The sequence below is a fragment of the Nannospalax galili genome, unplaced genomic scaffold, assembly GCF_000622305.1.
Source record: "Nannospalax galili isolate Female #2095 unplaced genomic scaffold, S.galili_v1.0 scaffold433, whole genome shotgun sequence".
Classification (NCBI taxonomy): Eukaryota; Metazoa; Chordata; class Mammalia; order Rodentia; family Spalacidae; genus Nannospalax; species Nannospalax galili.
This window is the reverse complement of record NW_008338715.1, coordinates 12,591,895-12,606,282: the sequence shown is the minus strand read 5'-3', so window position 1 is coordinate 12,606,282 and position 14,388 is coordinate 12,591,895. Positions and strand designations below refer to the sequence as shown.

The window sequence follows — 14,388 nt, the reverse complement described above, 5'->3', positions numbered from 1 at the left end:
ATACTCTTGCTCTGGAGTGTGTTACTTAATATGTTAAAGCTGTAGTAAAATGCTTCTTCTAATCATGTAGTTATTAAATTTTTTTAAATGATTAAAATAATAATAATTCTTCAAAGCATAATAATTAGTAGATGTGCAAAATATTACCATTGAAATCTACCTGATGACTTTATATCCATGCTCAGATGCCAAGGAGCTCAGAAAGTAACCAAGTGTGACTACTAATAATCAGATATATAGAGATTAGAAACGCATGTGCAAACATCTTAATGTCAATTGCCTTAAAAATGAATTTTTCTGTATGAAATTTTCTGTATGTATTTTAATAATAAAATGGAGATCTTTTTTAAAGGTTAAAACCTCATTTAATTTTATGTCTTATAGGGTTTATACTGAGTACAGTATTATATAAATGTAATAATTCAACTGTAAACCTAAAAATTTACACCCAATTTTGAAAGCAATGCATCTTAGCATCTTAGCTCTGGAAATTGTTATTAAATATGTCAATGCTGTTGTAATGAAATACTTCTTCTAAGTATGTGGTTATTAAATAAATAATTTTTAAAAGTTTATCTTTTTACCAATTTTTGGAAGTTTATGTCTCTTACAACATTCCCTATGTAATGCCCAAGGAGAAGTCATAGTTAAACTAACTCATTTATTATTCAAAAATTATATACAGAAAGAAAAAAGGGGAATAAAGATTAACTGCTCAGAAACAAATCACTAAAGCAAAATATACTCCTATCTTTTTAAAACTTAAAACTTTTATATTGTTCCTCTCAATTTTCCCTAGTGTCCAACTAAAAAAAGCATCTTAATACAGGCATTTTGATGCACACCTTTAATCCCAGCTCTCAGAAGGCAGAGGTAGGTGACTCTCTGTCAGATCCAGGCCAGCCTGGTCTACATAGCAACTTCCAGGCCATCTGGGTCTACAGGGAGACTCTGTCTCCAAAAATGTAACCCAACCCAACCCAACCCAACACAACACAACACAAAACAAAACAAATCAAAATGCATCTTAAGTAACAAGAAGTTTTACCAAAACTCATGGTTTTATGTTAAGTCTTTTAAGGATGACCTAATGGTTGACTCCTGTTGCCCTCATGGAGGGGTGCTTTGTCCTACAGGCTTTCTGGATCTTTGCATGACCAGTAATGCTGTACAAGACAACAACCTTGCAACAGGAGAGACCTTCTGGATTTTTTGCATGAACAGCTGTATTGTTTGTGTGCTTTCTCCTTGAAGTGCTGCCCTGCCTGTGCCATCATTTTAAAGAGAATTACCGAAGATGACATTATGCTTAGTCATGATGCTTCTCCAGCACACCACACCCTAATCAGCTCACTGTAGTGACCACCCTGATGAACATCCTTCTTTGATATTACAAACAAGAGAATTGTGAGAATGACTTCTCTAGGCATGCCCTCTACTACAACATGTTTCCTTATTTATAAAACCAAGGGAGAACTGCAGGAATGACTTTTACAATATTGACATAATCTGGCCTAAAGACTTTTACCACACCCTCGCAACCAAAAAGTTACTACGTATAATGTACCATCATTCACTCTAATATATTTTCTAGGTTCTCGAAGCACCATGTGTCTCCAGAACAATTATGATAGCTTGTTAATAACTCTAATAAATCATCATTATAAATAATTTATCAGGATATTTTGATGCTTGCTAGATTATGAAGTCTGTGAAGGTTTTTCCTAGTCCACAATATATTCATTATTTTATTAATAAGAACCTGATAAACAGAGCCATTTCAGACTTTTTAGACATTGTTTTCTTTTTGAGAATTCACAAATTAGAGCAAACATTAAAATGCATCAATTTTACATATTAAATACAGGTTTGTTTGGGGTAAGCAATCAATACATTAAAAAAAATTAGGTTTCTTCTTGAAATTATGTGGCCACTTTGGGTTTTGATTGGTATGACTTCACAGTCGTCATACGTGGAAGGTGATGGGGAAACAACAAGAAATCAAAGCCTGTGATAAGCAGTGATAAAAGCTTCCCATGTACTTCTGATGGTTATAGGAAATACCCAGCGAATGACAGGCCATTGTCAGATCAGCTCCTCCAGAACTTGCTTTATAGTAGGAAAAAAACCCACCAAAAACATACTTAAAATATTAAGCCAAATATAGGCTAAGCATCTCTTTAGAGATGCTCCTGACTTACTAGCACACAGTCTAAGATTAAAATCTTAGACTCCAAACAAGACTGTGGGGTTCAGCTTGCAACTCTGCCTATCAACTAGCCAATGCAGCTTTTGGTAAGTTATATAAATGCCCTGAGCTTTAGTTCTGAGTCAGAGAACTTGTGATTTTTGAGTGAAGAGTGTAGAGAGCCTGGAGCTATCAGCAAAGTGCCTGGCACTTAAACAGGGCTGCATAAGTGTTAGCTGCTATGTAGCCACTGTTATTATTTCATGGCATAGATATACCTGACAGCAGCCCTGTCTCATGGTGAAATTTCCAGGGTTTTTAGCTAGGGAAAAAAAAAAAATCCATGACATTTTCTTCCTTGCATTTAATAGTGATAATCCTGATTAAAATGTTTTAGGGGCTTCAGGAAAGTAAAGGGTTAAATTCTTAGGCAAGAAGAGAAGTGAGTTAATGCATATTTCTATCATGCTAGTCCAGATGAGAGCATGTTTCCAAAGACTTCCAGATGTGGAATGTGGCCAACAAAGAGAGCAAACTGTCATCAGCGCTCTCTGAATCCACTCCTATTGAATGACAGGTGATAATTTACATAGCTGGGAGAACGTCTGGAACTGCTACACAGGGGTCACCCTGGCATACAATGTGCTAATCACAAGTGCACTATTGATAGCATGTTTACCTGGGCTTTATCACCTAATTTTGCTTTTTGCTTCTGCTCAAATCTGACACCCACTGATTCCACATAGGCATCACCAGTGTGGCATGCTAACACTACCCTCTTCTTAAGACACACCAACATGGCTTTCCTGATTCTAGACTTCCTGACACATGTGATTCCCTGGGGAAAACCTTAGGTAACTAGCTAGATCATATGTTAAGGAAAATAGCTTTCCTCAGATTATGTTCAGTAAAATGTAGAAATATTTAAATATTTGTTAACTTAGAGGGACATTTCTAAGCATGTATTTTTAAAGTCTATTTGCAATCTTAATCTCTTTGCAATTCAGGTAAAATGAGCTTTGCTAAGACGCGACAAACAGTTTGAAATTCCTTACTACATCTTTCACCTCAATGGGTAAAGATATGTAAGTCAGTGGTATTGTATCAATAAGGGAGGAGCAAGGGTCCTTGGGACCTTGAGCAGTCAAGATTACAGATGTGAATGGATCTTTTCCATGCATGGAAACTGAGCTCATGTCCCTAGAGTGTCAGAGTACCTAGGACAGCAGCACGTCTGAGGATTGAGACCTTCAGAAAGATGTCAGCACAGACGCACTTCAAGTTTGAAGTTACAGTGAATATTATGTTCCCTTTGTGCTTTAAATTTTACTATTAAATCAACTAAAGGACCTGGAAACAGCAATATAGATTCCACCTGTATTAGCTACTTTTCTATTGCTGTGATAAAACACGGTGACCAAGGGAACTTACAAAAGGAAGAGTTTATCTGAGCTTACAGTTCCAGAGGGATCAGAGTCTGTCATGGTGGGGAGGCATGGCAGCAGGAGATGGCCGGCCGTGGCAAGAGTAAAAAGTGGAGCACTCACATCTTGAAGCAGACACAGGAGGCAGAGAGTGGCTAGAAATCTGGCAAAGCTTAAGAACTCTCAAAGCCCTTCCCCAGTGATGTGCTTCCTCTAGCATGGCTATACCTCTTAAAGCTTCCCAAAACACCACCAAACGGGACAAAATGTCCAAATACAGGCTGGAGAGATGGCTCAGCTGTTAAGAGCACTGACTGCTCTTGAAGACGACCTGGGTTCACTTCCCAGTACCCACATGGTGGCTAACAACCATCTGTAGCTCCAGTTCCAGAGTATCTAACTCCCTCTTCTGATCTCCATGTGCATTGCATCATATGGGTGAATATACACACATGCAGGCCATACACTCAAACACATAAAATAAAAAAAAAATGTCCAAACACTTGGAGCCTATGGAGGACATTCTCATTCAAACCACTACACCATCTTATGCAAAATGAAGAGTTGCCATGTACGAGGGATCGCTGCCAAAGGCCATCAAAGAAGGAAGTTGGAAGAGAGGACACCACAGCTGGTAAGTGCATGTCAGCAGAGCCACAGTGAAAAGTCTACTCTGTCAGAACACCAGAAGTGGGCAGGCTGGCTTCCCCGGGCTCATCTTGACAAAGAAAGGCATGTGTAAAGTAGAGAGAGTCTAAGCAGATAACTCATGTAGACAAGAAGAATCTGTGAGTATGGTAGGTCGTCACAAGTGGCCCAGCAAGGCTGACCTCAGTTGGTTTGGGAGAAGAATGCACCAAACCCTATGTTATAAAGAGACATTTATTTCTTTTTTAAAAAATATTTTATTTATTATTTTTATTTTATGTGTATGAGTGTATTGCCGGCATGCGAGTGCACCGTGTCGTGCAATGCCACAGAGGTCAGAAGAGGGCTTTGAATTCCCCTGGAACTGGAGTTAAGGTTCGTAGCCTCCATGTGGGTGCTGGGAATCGAACCTGGGTCCTCTGCAAGAACTCTCCAGCCCCATAAAGAGACATTTCGACTCCTTAGGACACAGCTCTGATTCTTTCTCTTTGACCAACTTCCATCAGATGGCTGCTCAGAAAAATTTATCTCACTTAAAGATTTATAGATAATGCTGCAAAAGAAAGAGGGGAGGGGAGGTGAAAGAAAAAAACCCTAATACAAATACCACTCTCTAGAAAAATGTTACGAGTAAAATTCTACTATAGAACATGAAATTTACAATTAGTCATATCACTGTGATTTAAAATACTTGTGCAACAATTGCTCTGTAAACAAGAGTTCAATGATGAATAATATTTCAGAGGATGAGGGGCTGGAAAGATGGCTCAGCAGTTAAGAGCACTGTGTATGGCTGCTCTTCCAGAGGATCCGGGTTCGATTCCCAGCACCCCCATGGTATGTAACAACTGTTTTTAATTCTAGTTCCAGGGGATCTGACACCCTTTTCTGAACTCTGAAGGCACTGTACAACACAGGTGCACTTACATCCATGCAGGCAAAACACTCATACACATAAAATAAAAATAATTTAAAAAAAAGATTTTAAACAAGGTATGGGGCATGATAACACAAGCCTGTAATCCCAGTACTCAGGAGGCAAAGGCAGGAAGACTGATTAAAGTTCTAGTCCAGGCTGGGCAACATAGTGATAGTGATACTCTGTCTCAAGAAAAGAAGAGAAGAGAAAAGAATGGAAAAGATGATATGGTATGACAGAAGAAGTAGTAACCTTTCAGAACTTAACAAAAGCAGAAGAACCAGAAATGAAAGTGGCCGCAAAGGAACAGATACGTTGCTGAGAACACTGGGAGTGGAAGGACTGAAGGAAGTAAGTCAAGAAACCAGGGAGAGAACAGAGCTGAAAAGAGTCACGAGAAAACGAAAGCTAACAGATATCAAACATGTCCACATCTGGAGTTCCTGAAGAGAAGAGCTGAAATAACAGGACAGTTGTTTTGAACATTAGGTGGAAAGGCTAGACCACATAAGGAGGGAAAGGAATGAGGCCACTCCAAACTCACACAGCTTGATGCTGGCTTCCGAGGTGCCATATCTACAGTCCAAAAAATACAATGGGCCACAATAGTACAATCTCCAGTTGACCTGCCTGCCACATGGCTTCACAGATGTGCCATGATTTTTTTTAACCAGTTCCTCCTTGCAGTAAACATGATGTCACAGTGTCTTTCATGATGCTCGAGGTTGATTCTTTGATTTCCTTTTTTAAAATATTGGTACATAAGAGTTGCATGTGCTACCACTGCCTTTGAGTGAGTACATACAAACTCAGGCCAGAGGCAGCAAACTATGGCTGGACCAACCAGCTTTCATTCATGGATGGTCTACAGCTGCCTTTATATTACACTACAGAAGTGAGCAGTTGCTAAGACCCCATACTCCTAAGCACAAGCTCTCTGGCCCTTCTTAGAAATGGTTCATCAAACTTTGACATAAGCTTTCCCTGGATCATGGAGGAAATGATCATAAGTGAGATGCACCCCAGCAAGAACAGAGAACTGTCACCCAATGCCAGATGGGCCACAGGAGAGGGAGAAGAGTTATCAGCTTGGAGGAGTGAAAAGTACCCCATGCTGTCCTCCATCATACAAGAGAAACATGAAGAACTTTGATTGCATGACAAGATAGCTTTCAAAAAAAATTAACTTAAAATTCTAGTTCTAGACATACTTTTAAAAATATTTTACTTATTATTTTTATTTTACATGTATGAGTGTATTGCCTGCATGTATGTAAATGCACCCATGTTATGCAATGCCCATGGAGGTCAGAAGAGGTCATCGAATTCCCCTGGAACTGGAGTTATGCAAGGTTGTTAGCTGCCATGTGGGTGCTGAGAATTGAATGTGGGTCCTTTGCAAGAGCAACCAGTGCCCTAACCACCAAGCCACCTCTCCAGCCCCTAAATATTCTTTGAAATAAAATTTTGTTAATATAAGAAATACAGCAGTCTTTTACCTTGGCTCAGTTGTAAAATGTTTAAATAGCCTTAATGCTCATGTGCAACTATTTAAGAACTTAAAAAACATATTGATTTATAAAATAATATATCAACTAAAGGAGGCTCAAAGAGAATCTAAGTAGGCCAGCATTTTAGGTTTAATAAACAGACAACTAAGATTGATTTCCACCCTCAAGAAAAACATTCTAAAACCAAATGCCTTGCTTTACTTATTTAGTCCTATTTCATGATAAACTAGAAGCAATGATCTAAAGGCTGGTAGATTTTGCTCTGGTCCAGGACAGCAAACACCAAATTACCCATCCTTTGACCAGTAGGTACCTGGACATAGCCCTTTTGTGGGTGTGTCTCTGAATCCTTCTCTGAAGTGATTGTCAGGCAATTTAATACATTGTTACAAGGTTCTAGTAATAGCTCGCTAAAGTGGCAATGCAGCTGCTTCCTAAAGAACTTTCCAGGAAATAAACTAAAGAGAGATGTTCTGAGAAGCATCGCTAACCAGCAGATGCTTAAACATCTGGGAGAAGCCACAGTGTTCTGCTGTGCTGCTTTACATGCAACCAGACCCTCCTGAACTGAAGTCACAGTTGGCATAGAGTTCTTAGGACTGCCACAAGCAAATTCAGCAAAATGAAACTTGCCCTGGGCAGGTGCAGCTCAGATTAGCATGGAAACACAGGCTAGGTTTCTGCCTACCAGTTGAACACCTTGCCACATTCCAACCTGTACAGCTGTTCATGGCAGCTCTGCAAATCCTTCAGTGGGAATGCCTAGCAGTGTTTCCACATCCAAACATTCATTCCTGCCCTAGGATTTCCATGTGCATTTTCGTTTGCCAACAGGAAGATAGAATTATTTCAAACAGTCCCACAACCAAGATTGAGTCTCATTAAGATGCTAGTGCAATGAATCAGCCCAAGAGAGTGAAAGAGTGGCTTACAAAGTATAATCCATTGGGACTGACATATTGGGACTCACCGTGGTAATTCCAGCCACATAACCCAGGATGGGGACCAGTCACAGGGTGGAGTCACATTGTGGTTGGAGTCCAGGGCTGCCGGGCTGCTGGGGTCTTCCTGGGGCTCCTGTTCCTTAACTTCCAAGGCTTTGAGTACCACCAAAGACGATGTACTCTTCAGTATGGCAACTGCCTCAGTCCTGCTGACCTCTGTGAGCTCAATCCCATTCACATTCAATAAAATGTCACCTGAGGCCAGAGAAGCAGAAGTATCCTCAGTGAGTGCAACAGGGGCTTCTGCTCATGTGTGAAGGGACAGGGGCTGATCCAATGTGGACAGGATGAGGCAAGGTGTGTGCTTTTAGCTCATGGTGGCATGAGGTTGAGTCCCATGTGGCAAATGCTAAAACAGTGGGTGCTTTTCACAGTGGTAATCAATCTTGTTTGGGGATTTCTAAACCATACCTACAAGTGTTCCAGTGTTCACCTGTTGCCTTACATGAAATAGCTAAGTTCACTACTTAACCAAAGACAACCTATTAGTTCATGTTTTTTTGTTTTTTGTTTTTTTTTTTTTTTTTTAGCACTTGGCAAAAACTCCAGTTGCTTACACAGGGACTGGCATGTATGATACATCCAACACAGGGACTGGGGAACAAATAAGAGTGTCTGGCAGGGCGGGGGGCAGATCAGTTAGAGAACGAGACCTAAGCTTTCATAGAGTTGGAAAGCAGTTAGCAGTCTCTGTGCTCTTAAGAGCTAGCATCAGCTAAGTACCTACTCTGTGCAAGACTACTCATGGATATCACATGCTATGATCCTCCTTCTCATACTCTCTCGTCAAGTCACCTCTTGCTGGACCTCATTGTCCTCTAGCCAGGTACTTGCCGAAAAACAAGAGAAATTAAAATATACACCTCTCTGCTGTTGCTTTCTATTCCTTCATCTCCCTCCTGTTTTTCTGCCTTTTAAAAAATATTTTATTATTTTATGTGTATGAGTGTATTGCCTGCATGTATGTGAGTGCACCCATGTCGTGCAATGCCATGGATGTCAGAAGAGGGCAGCGGATTCCCCTGGAACTGGAGTTAAGGTTTGTAGCCACCATGTGGGTGCTGGAATCGAACCCAGGTCCTCTGCAAGAGCAACCAGTACTCTCAACTGCTGAGCCATCTCTCCAGTCCCCTTTTCTGCCTTTTATACGTCATCTTTTTCATACAGAATAACTGTGTCAGGACAGGAGGAAAATGAAAGGGAAAATCCTCAAGTCCTTACTGACCCCAAAAGAAGCACATTTTTGGTTGTCTAAATCCTATACCATGTCATCCCTCTGTACCTTCTCAGGCTGAACCACTGTACTTTTGAAACTTTTTTTGGTCTTCAATTTGAATCCTTAAGAGGCACAGCTGTTTATCTCAATGACCTCTTCATGTATACTGACAATATCATTAAGGATAGATACAGAAGTAAATTGGACACCTCTGTATTTTGCTTAGAGGAACCCAGGACAGGGTGGCTAAGGGACTGCCACTTTTCACCAATGGGCAAGTCCCTTGCATGGTGCTTAATAATACCACTGAATCAAAATCCATCAAGTCATTTATTCCACAAAGGGGCAAAATTCATACATTACTTTCATCACTGGTCAATCTAGCAAAGAATTGGTTAGAATGAGTGGAATCGGATTGTTCCATAGAGGCAACTTGCTCATGAGCATAGCAGCTGCCTGTGCATCCTGGGATAGTTGGGGGTGGGGAGTCTCTAGCTTTACCAGCAGGCAAACTGGCCCACATCCACCCACATTAACTAATAATATAAGAGGGGTGAATCCTGGTCTGCAGTTACATTCAAACTAGTCCTGGTCAAAGGGGTACGGAAGTTCTAGCTAGTTCCCTCTCCCACGTTCCCCTTGATTCTGGGAATAGTTAGCTAACCCAGCAAGCTGCTGACTCTTTTCCATGCTCTGCCACCCCAGTGCCTTAATTCTCTTTACTTTACCTGTTTTTATTCTTCCATCTCTGTTTATGACTCCTCCAGGCTCGACACTGATGACATAGATAGGCAAGTCCCAGTCCCTGTGTGACGCTCCCCCTCCAACGGTCATGCCAAGAGATTCGCTGGGGTCTTTTCTGATACTTACCACCTTCTCATGACAAGTGGTTGCAGGATGGAGGGGCTGAAAGCACAGATGGAAAAACATGGTACATGCACTCACAATGTGGTTTCCATACATATATATTATCTGCATCAATATGATGGTTGTCCTTGGTATCATGGAGAGCACACAGAAAACCATTATATAATAGAGTCATAGTATCCCAAAGTTTATAATCTAACTCAGAGAAAGTTTACATTTCACAAAGGAATAGTAAACATAGAGGGACGAACAGACTAGAGACCAGGGAGAAACTTGAAGCTTATAAAGTAAACTGTACCCAAATCTGTTGAGGGAGTCATCCCTTTTTAATAGTGGTGAGTCAACATCTTAAAAAACTCATCATTCATGAATATTAGCAAAATTTTCATTTTCTTAATTATATTTATTTATTGTACAGGTGGAGGTTCCGGAGGCTGTGGGCATGCATGTGGAGTTCAGCGACAACTGAAGAGAGTTGGTTCTTTCCTTCCATCATGAGGGTCCTGGGGATCAAACTGTTAAGCTTAGCAGTGAGTGCCTTTACTCATTGAACCTAGCTGGCCCAGTGACGACTTCTATGTAAAAAAATTGACCCAGGGTTGAGGAGATGGCTCAATGTACAAGAATGAAGACCAGAGTTGAGATCCACAGCACTCATACACAAGCCAGGCAGGAATGGTGGTCTACCTGCAATCCTAGAGCTTGAGAAATCAAGACAGGATCCACAGGGCAGGATGGCTAGCTAGACTGGCTTAGCAGGTGAGTTTTGGGCTCAGTGAGAGACCCAACCTCAGTACACACAGTGGAGAGCAATCAAGGTAGGCATCAGATGTCAAACTCTGGCCTCCACATGCATATGAACACATATACATATACACATGCAGAAATTGCTTTATTTTATACATCTTTCACATGTCTTTGGTATTTTCCAAACATCCCTGGTAGCCCTGGACAAAGAGAGGATTAGCTGAGCACCAAGTAGCTAAGTACAAGGACTGCAACACCACTTATGTCCACATATCTTGTGTCTTTGTTGGCCATTTGCCTTCCTCAGGGGAGAAGGCGATGGAAAGAGACTGACTCATCTTAGTGACTGCAAAACCCAAGGCTTTCAGTAAATTTCTCTCACTGAGCTGCCCAACTTGGGTCTGGAGGAGGAAAGCATGACTGAGATAATCTGGCTTATCTGCCTCTTCTCCCCACTCTCTACTTTAGAGACTTCATAATGTTCCCTAATGCTTAAACACATACCTTATGATGAAATAGGGCAAGCTAATCAAAAAATACGGGCAACCAAGTTTTCACCACTCAAGCTGTATGAAATATTTTAGAATATTTGATATGTATTTTAAAAATAAAATACTTCAGACACCTAAAAAGCATGAGGAAAAATATACAGTATATCATGACCTACCTATACGCCCTGCGACTTGATATCAGAAATCAAGGCCGGGCAGATGGTTAATGTGCCTCTGTGCATTGCTTTGGTCACATTCTTCCTCCTCTCCCCACAGGTGACTGCAAGCCTGTTAGCCCTTAACTCTTCAGCAGCTATAAACTCTGTCCCACAAATCCTGGCTGATCTACCTCCCTCCCTCCCGCCTTCCCTCCTTTCCTCCTTTCCTTCCTTCTTTCTTTTTCTTTCTTCTGACTCTCCCTCCCTCTGACTCTCTCTCTGTCCTGCTGTCTCTCTGTTTCTCTGTCTGTCTGTCTGTCTGTCTGTCTGTCTCTCTCTCTCTCTCTCTCTGTGTCTCTTTCTTTCTTTTTTCTTTTCTTTTTTTTTTTTTTGAGACAGGGTTTCCCTGTAGCCCCAACTGGTCTGGAATTCATTATGTAGACCAGGCTGGCCTAGATCTCACAGAGATCTGCTTGGTTCTGCCTCCCGAGTGCACCACCCCCTACCAGCTCCTGACTTGCTTCCTTGGAAGCATTTAAGTTCCTATTTTCAAATCCTATGTTGTTTCCTAAATCAACTTAAAAACCTAACCATCAAGCAGTTATATATGTCTTGGTTTTATTTAAAAATGTCCCTTTTCGGGGGGTGGATGAAGGTATTTTAGAAAGCAGATAGAAGTATAAATGAAAACAATTTCCTGGTAGGCTGGTATGCATGTTTTCAGGAATTCAGACACATGATAGAGGGTTGTAACAGAGTTCTGATTAGAGCCTCCTGGCTTTTCCATGACTCACTGTGGGTAGGTGGAAGGAATTATAAAGCCACAGTGTGGTGCAGGCCTTACTTTTAGCAGTTTAATGAATGAAAATATAACATATTCTACACAATTTAACTGAAATTAGTTAATTATCTAAAAGCTTTTTGTAAGCTTTTTTAAAAGCTAACACGTAGTTTTCCACTAATGAACACTGTCAGTTTCTTTTAAAAATGCTTGATAGTACTTATTAGCAAGAAGATACCAAGGAGTTTCTATCCATAAAATGTTTTAGCAGGATGTATTTGGTCTCCCTAAATTGCTTCTTATAAATAAACATGGAACTCTTGGGTTTATGGGAGGATGACTGTCTGGAGAATAAGGATAGGGATGTGATCTTGGGCTCCCTGGGTAAAGCAGAGGTATTTTCTACAGAAACTCAACTTGTGACTTGATGTGTAAGGAAAGGAATATTCATTCTATCTTCTCTGTTTCAAGGAAACCTATAATGGTGTTTGTTTTTAGTTATCAGTCACCTCAGAACATCAGCTCCTAGGGGAAATGGCTATAGAAAGCTCAAGATCATTATGACGGCATGCTAAGTCAAGGCCATAGGACTCTTAATTTGGACTAAACAAAGTTTGTGCTGTTCAACACCCATCCAAATGAAGCCTCACCCCTAACAGAAGCCACAGACAGAAGTACAAATTGGGCCAAGTCACTTCACTTGAAGACAGGTTGCAAATCCATGTCTGGAAGGGTAGATCTGCCTCACAGATGCATTCTGCAGGGTTTTAAATTTTTTTCTTGGGCCAGTGAGATGATTCAGTGAGTAAAAGTGCTTGCCACCAAGCCTGACAACCTGACTTTGAACCATGGGATCACATAGAGGAAGGAGAGAACTGACTCCTGTAAGTTGACTTCCAACCTCCACATGTGTACCATGCCATGTCCATGCTAACACACATACACACATGCCAACACCCACAAAATAAATAAATAATGTAATTAAAATACATTAAAAATTTCTGGATTTTGGAGCTGGAGAGATGGCGCAGTGGTTAAAAACACTGGCTGCTCTTACAGAGGACCCGGATTTGGTTCCCAGCACCCACATGATGGCTAATAGTCATCATTAACTCCAGTTCCAGGGGATTCAACACCCTCTTCTAGCCTCCATGGGCATTTCATGACATAGGTGCACTTACATACAGGCAGGCAAAACACTCATACACATAAAACAATAACAGCAACAATTGGGACTGGGGAGAGGACTCAGCAGTTAAGAACACTGGCTGCTCTTGCAGAGGACCATCCGTAACTCTGGTTCGACTCCCAACATCCACATGGCAGCTAACAACCATCCATAACTCTAGTTCAAGGGGATCTGATGCCTTCTTCTGTCCTCCATGGGCATTGCACAACATAGGTACACCTACCTACATGCAGTCAATGTGCTCATACACGTAAATAAAAATAATAAATAAAATGTCAAAAAATAAACAAAATGTAAAAAAAATGAATGCTATAAGACAAGACACATGTGCCTGGCTTTTCCCAGGCCCAACCTGCCCTAATATTCCATGGCCTTTGAATGCTCCAATTATCTTCCTTGTCCTTTCTGCAAACACAAAATATTATAAATAGTAGGGGAGTCATCATAATTTCCAGGCATATTGGGAAACTGAAAAACTAGCAACCAAGCAAATGCCTTGTTTTATCTCAAAGTGAACGGAAAACAATCCTTATGCAGAATGACTCTTGGTTAAAAACATGACATGTATTTGGCTTAGACTAGAAATCAGGTCCCCATATAAGGACTGAAAGATGGAATTTCAAGTCTCCCAGTACCTTCCTCACTCCTGCTTGGATGGAGGACACCTGCTATCTCCCAAGTCTGAAGATGAGACTTTAGCCTTTTAGTTTCACAGTAGGGTAGTGTTTCTTGAAATGACAAAGTCCAGAGATAACACTTAGAAATGTTAAAGTATACAGTTCCCAAGAAACAGCTCCTTGCAAGAGCAGCAAACATGCTTGGCTGGGCCTCACCTTGGAAGCTGTACTCCTCTCCCCTGGGACTGGGGACCGGCTGCTGCTGCTGCTGATCCAGCCAGCTTCCTGAAAGATGTCTGGGCTGTGCTGTCGAACCTGACGGGATACGATGAGGTGAACACGCCTTTCACTAGCCTGGATGAGAAGACACAGCATTAGCCGTTTCAAGGATCCAGCCCAGACCTTACCAGGGTAGCACATTGGTTTTGCCTTTTATTTAATGGAAAAATATAATCAGTAGTATTTCTTCTTTTCTTTGTAGATCCCAGGGCCTCTCTAGGTAAGTCCTCTTCCATTGAGTTCCATCCCCAAACCTCCTAGGTTTCTTCTCAAAAAAACAAAAAAACAAAACAAAAACAGTCAAAACTGTAAGGACACATATTTATTTTTTTTAATAGTTTTTAACTAC

General features: G+C 41.0%; 1 protein-coding gene across 1 annotated transcript in view; it reads right to left on the bottom strand.

Moving 5' to 3' along the window:
* The window catches only part of Lnx1 (ligand of numb-protein X 1), a 96,277-nt gene that overhangs the window by 12,181 nt on the left and 69,708 nt on the right, over positions 1 to 14,388 (bottom strand). The window contains exons 6-8 of the mRNA XM_008833328.3: positions 13,977 to 14,114; positions 9,639 to 9,816; positions 7,661 to 7,889 (exon numbers count right to left, since the gene is read on the bottom strand). Coding sequence (XP_008831550.1) covers positions 7,661 to 7,889; positions 9,639 to 9,816; positions 13,977 to 14,114 — 545 coding nt within the window. The remainder of the gene's footprint in view (positions 1 to 7,660; positions 7,890 to 9,638; positions 9,817 to 13,976; positions 14,115 to 14,388) is intronic.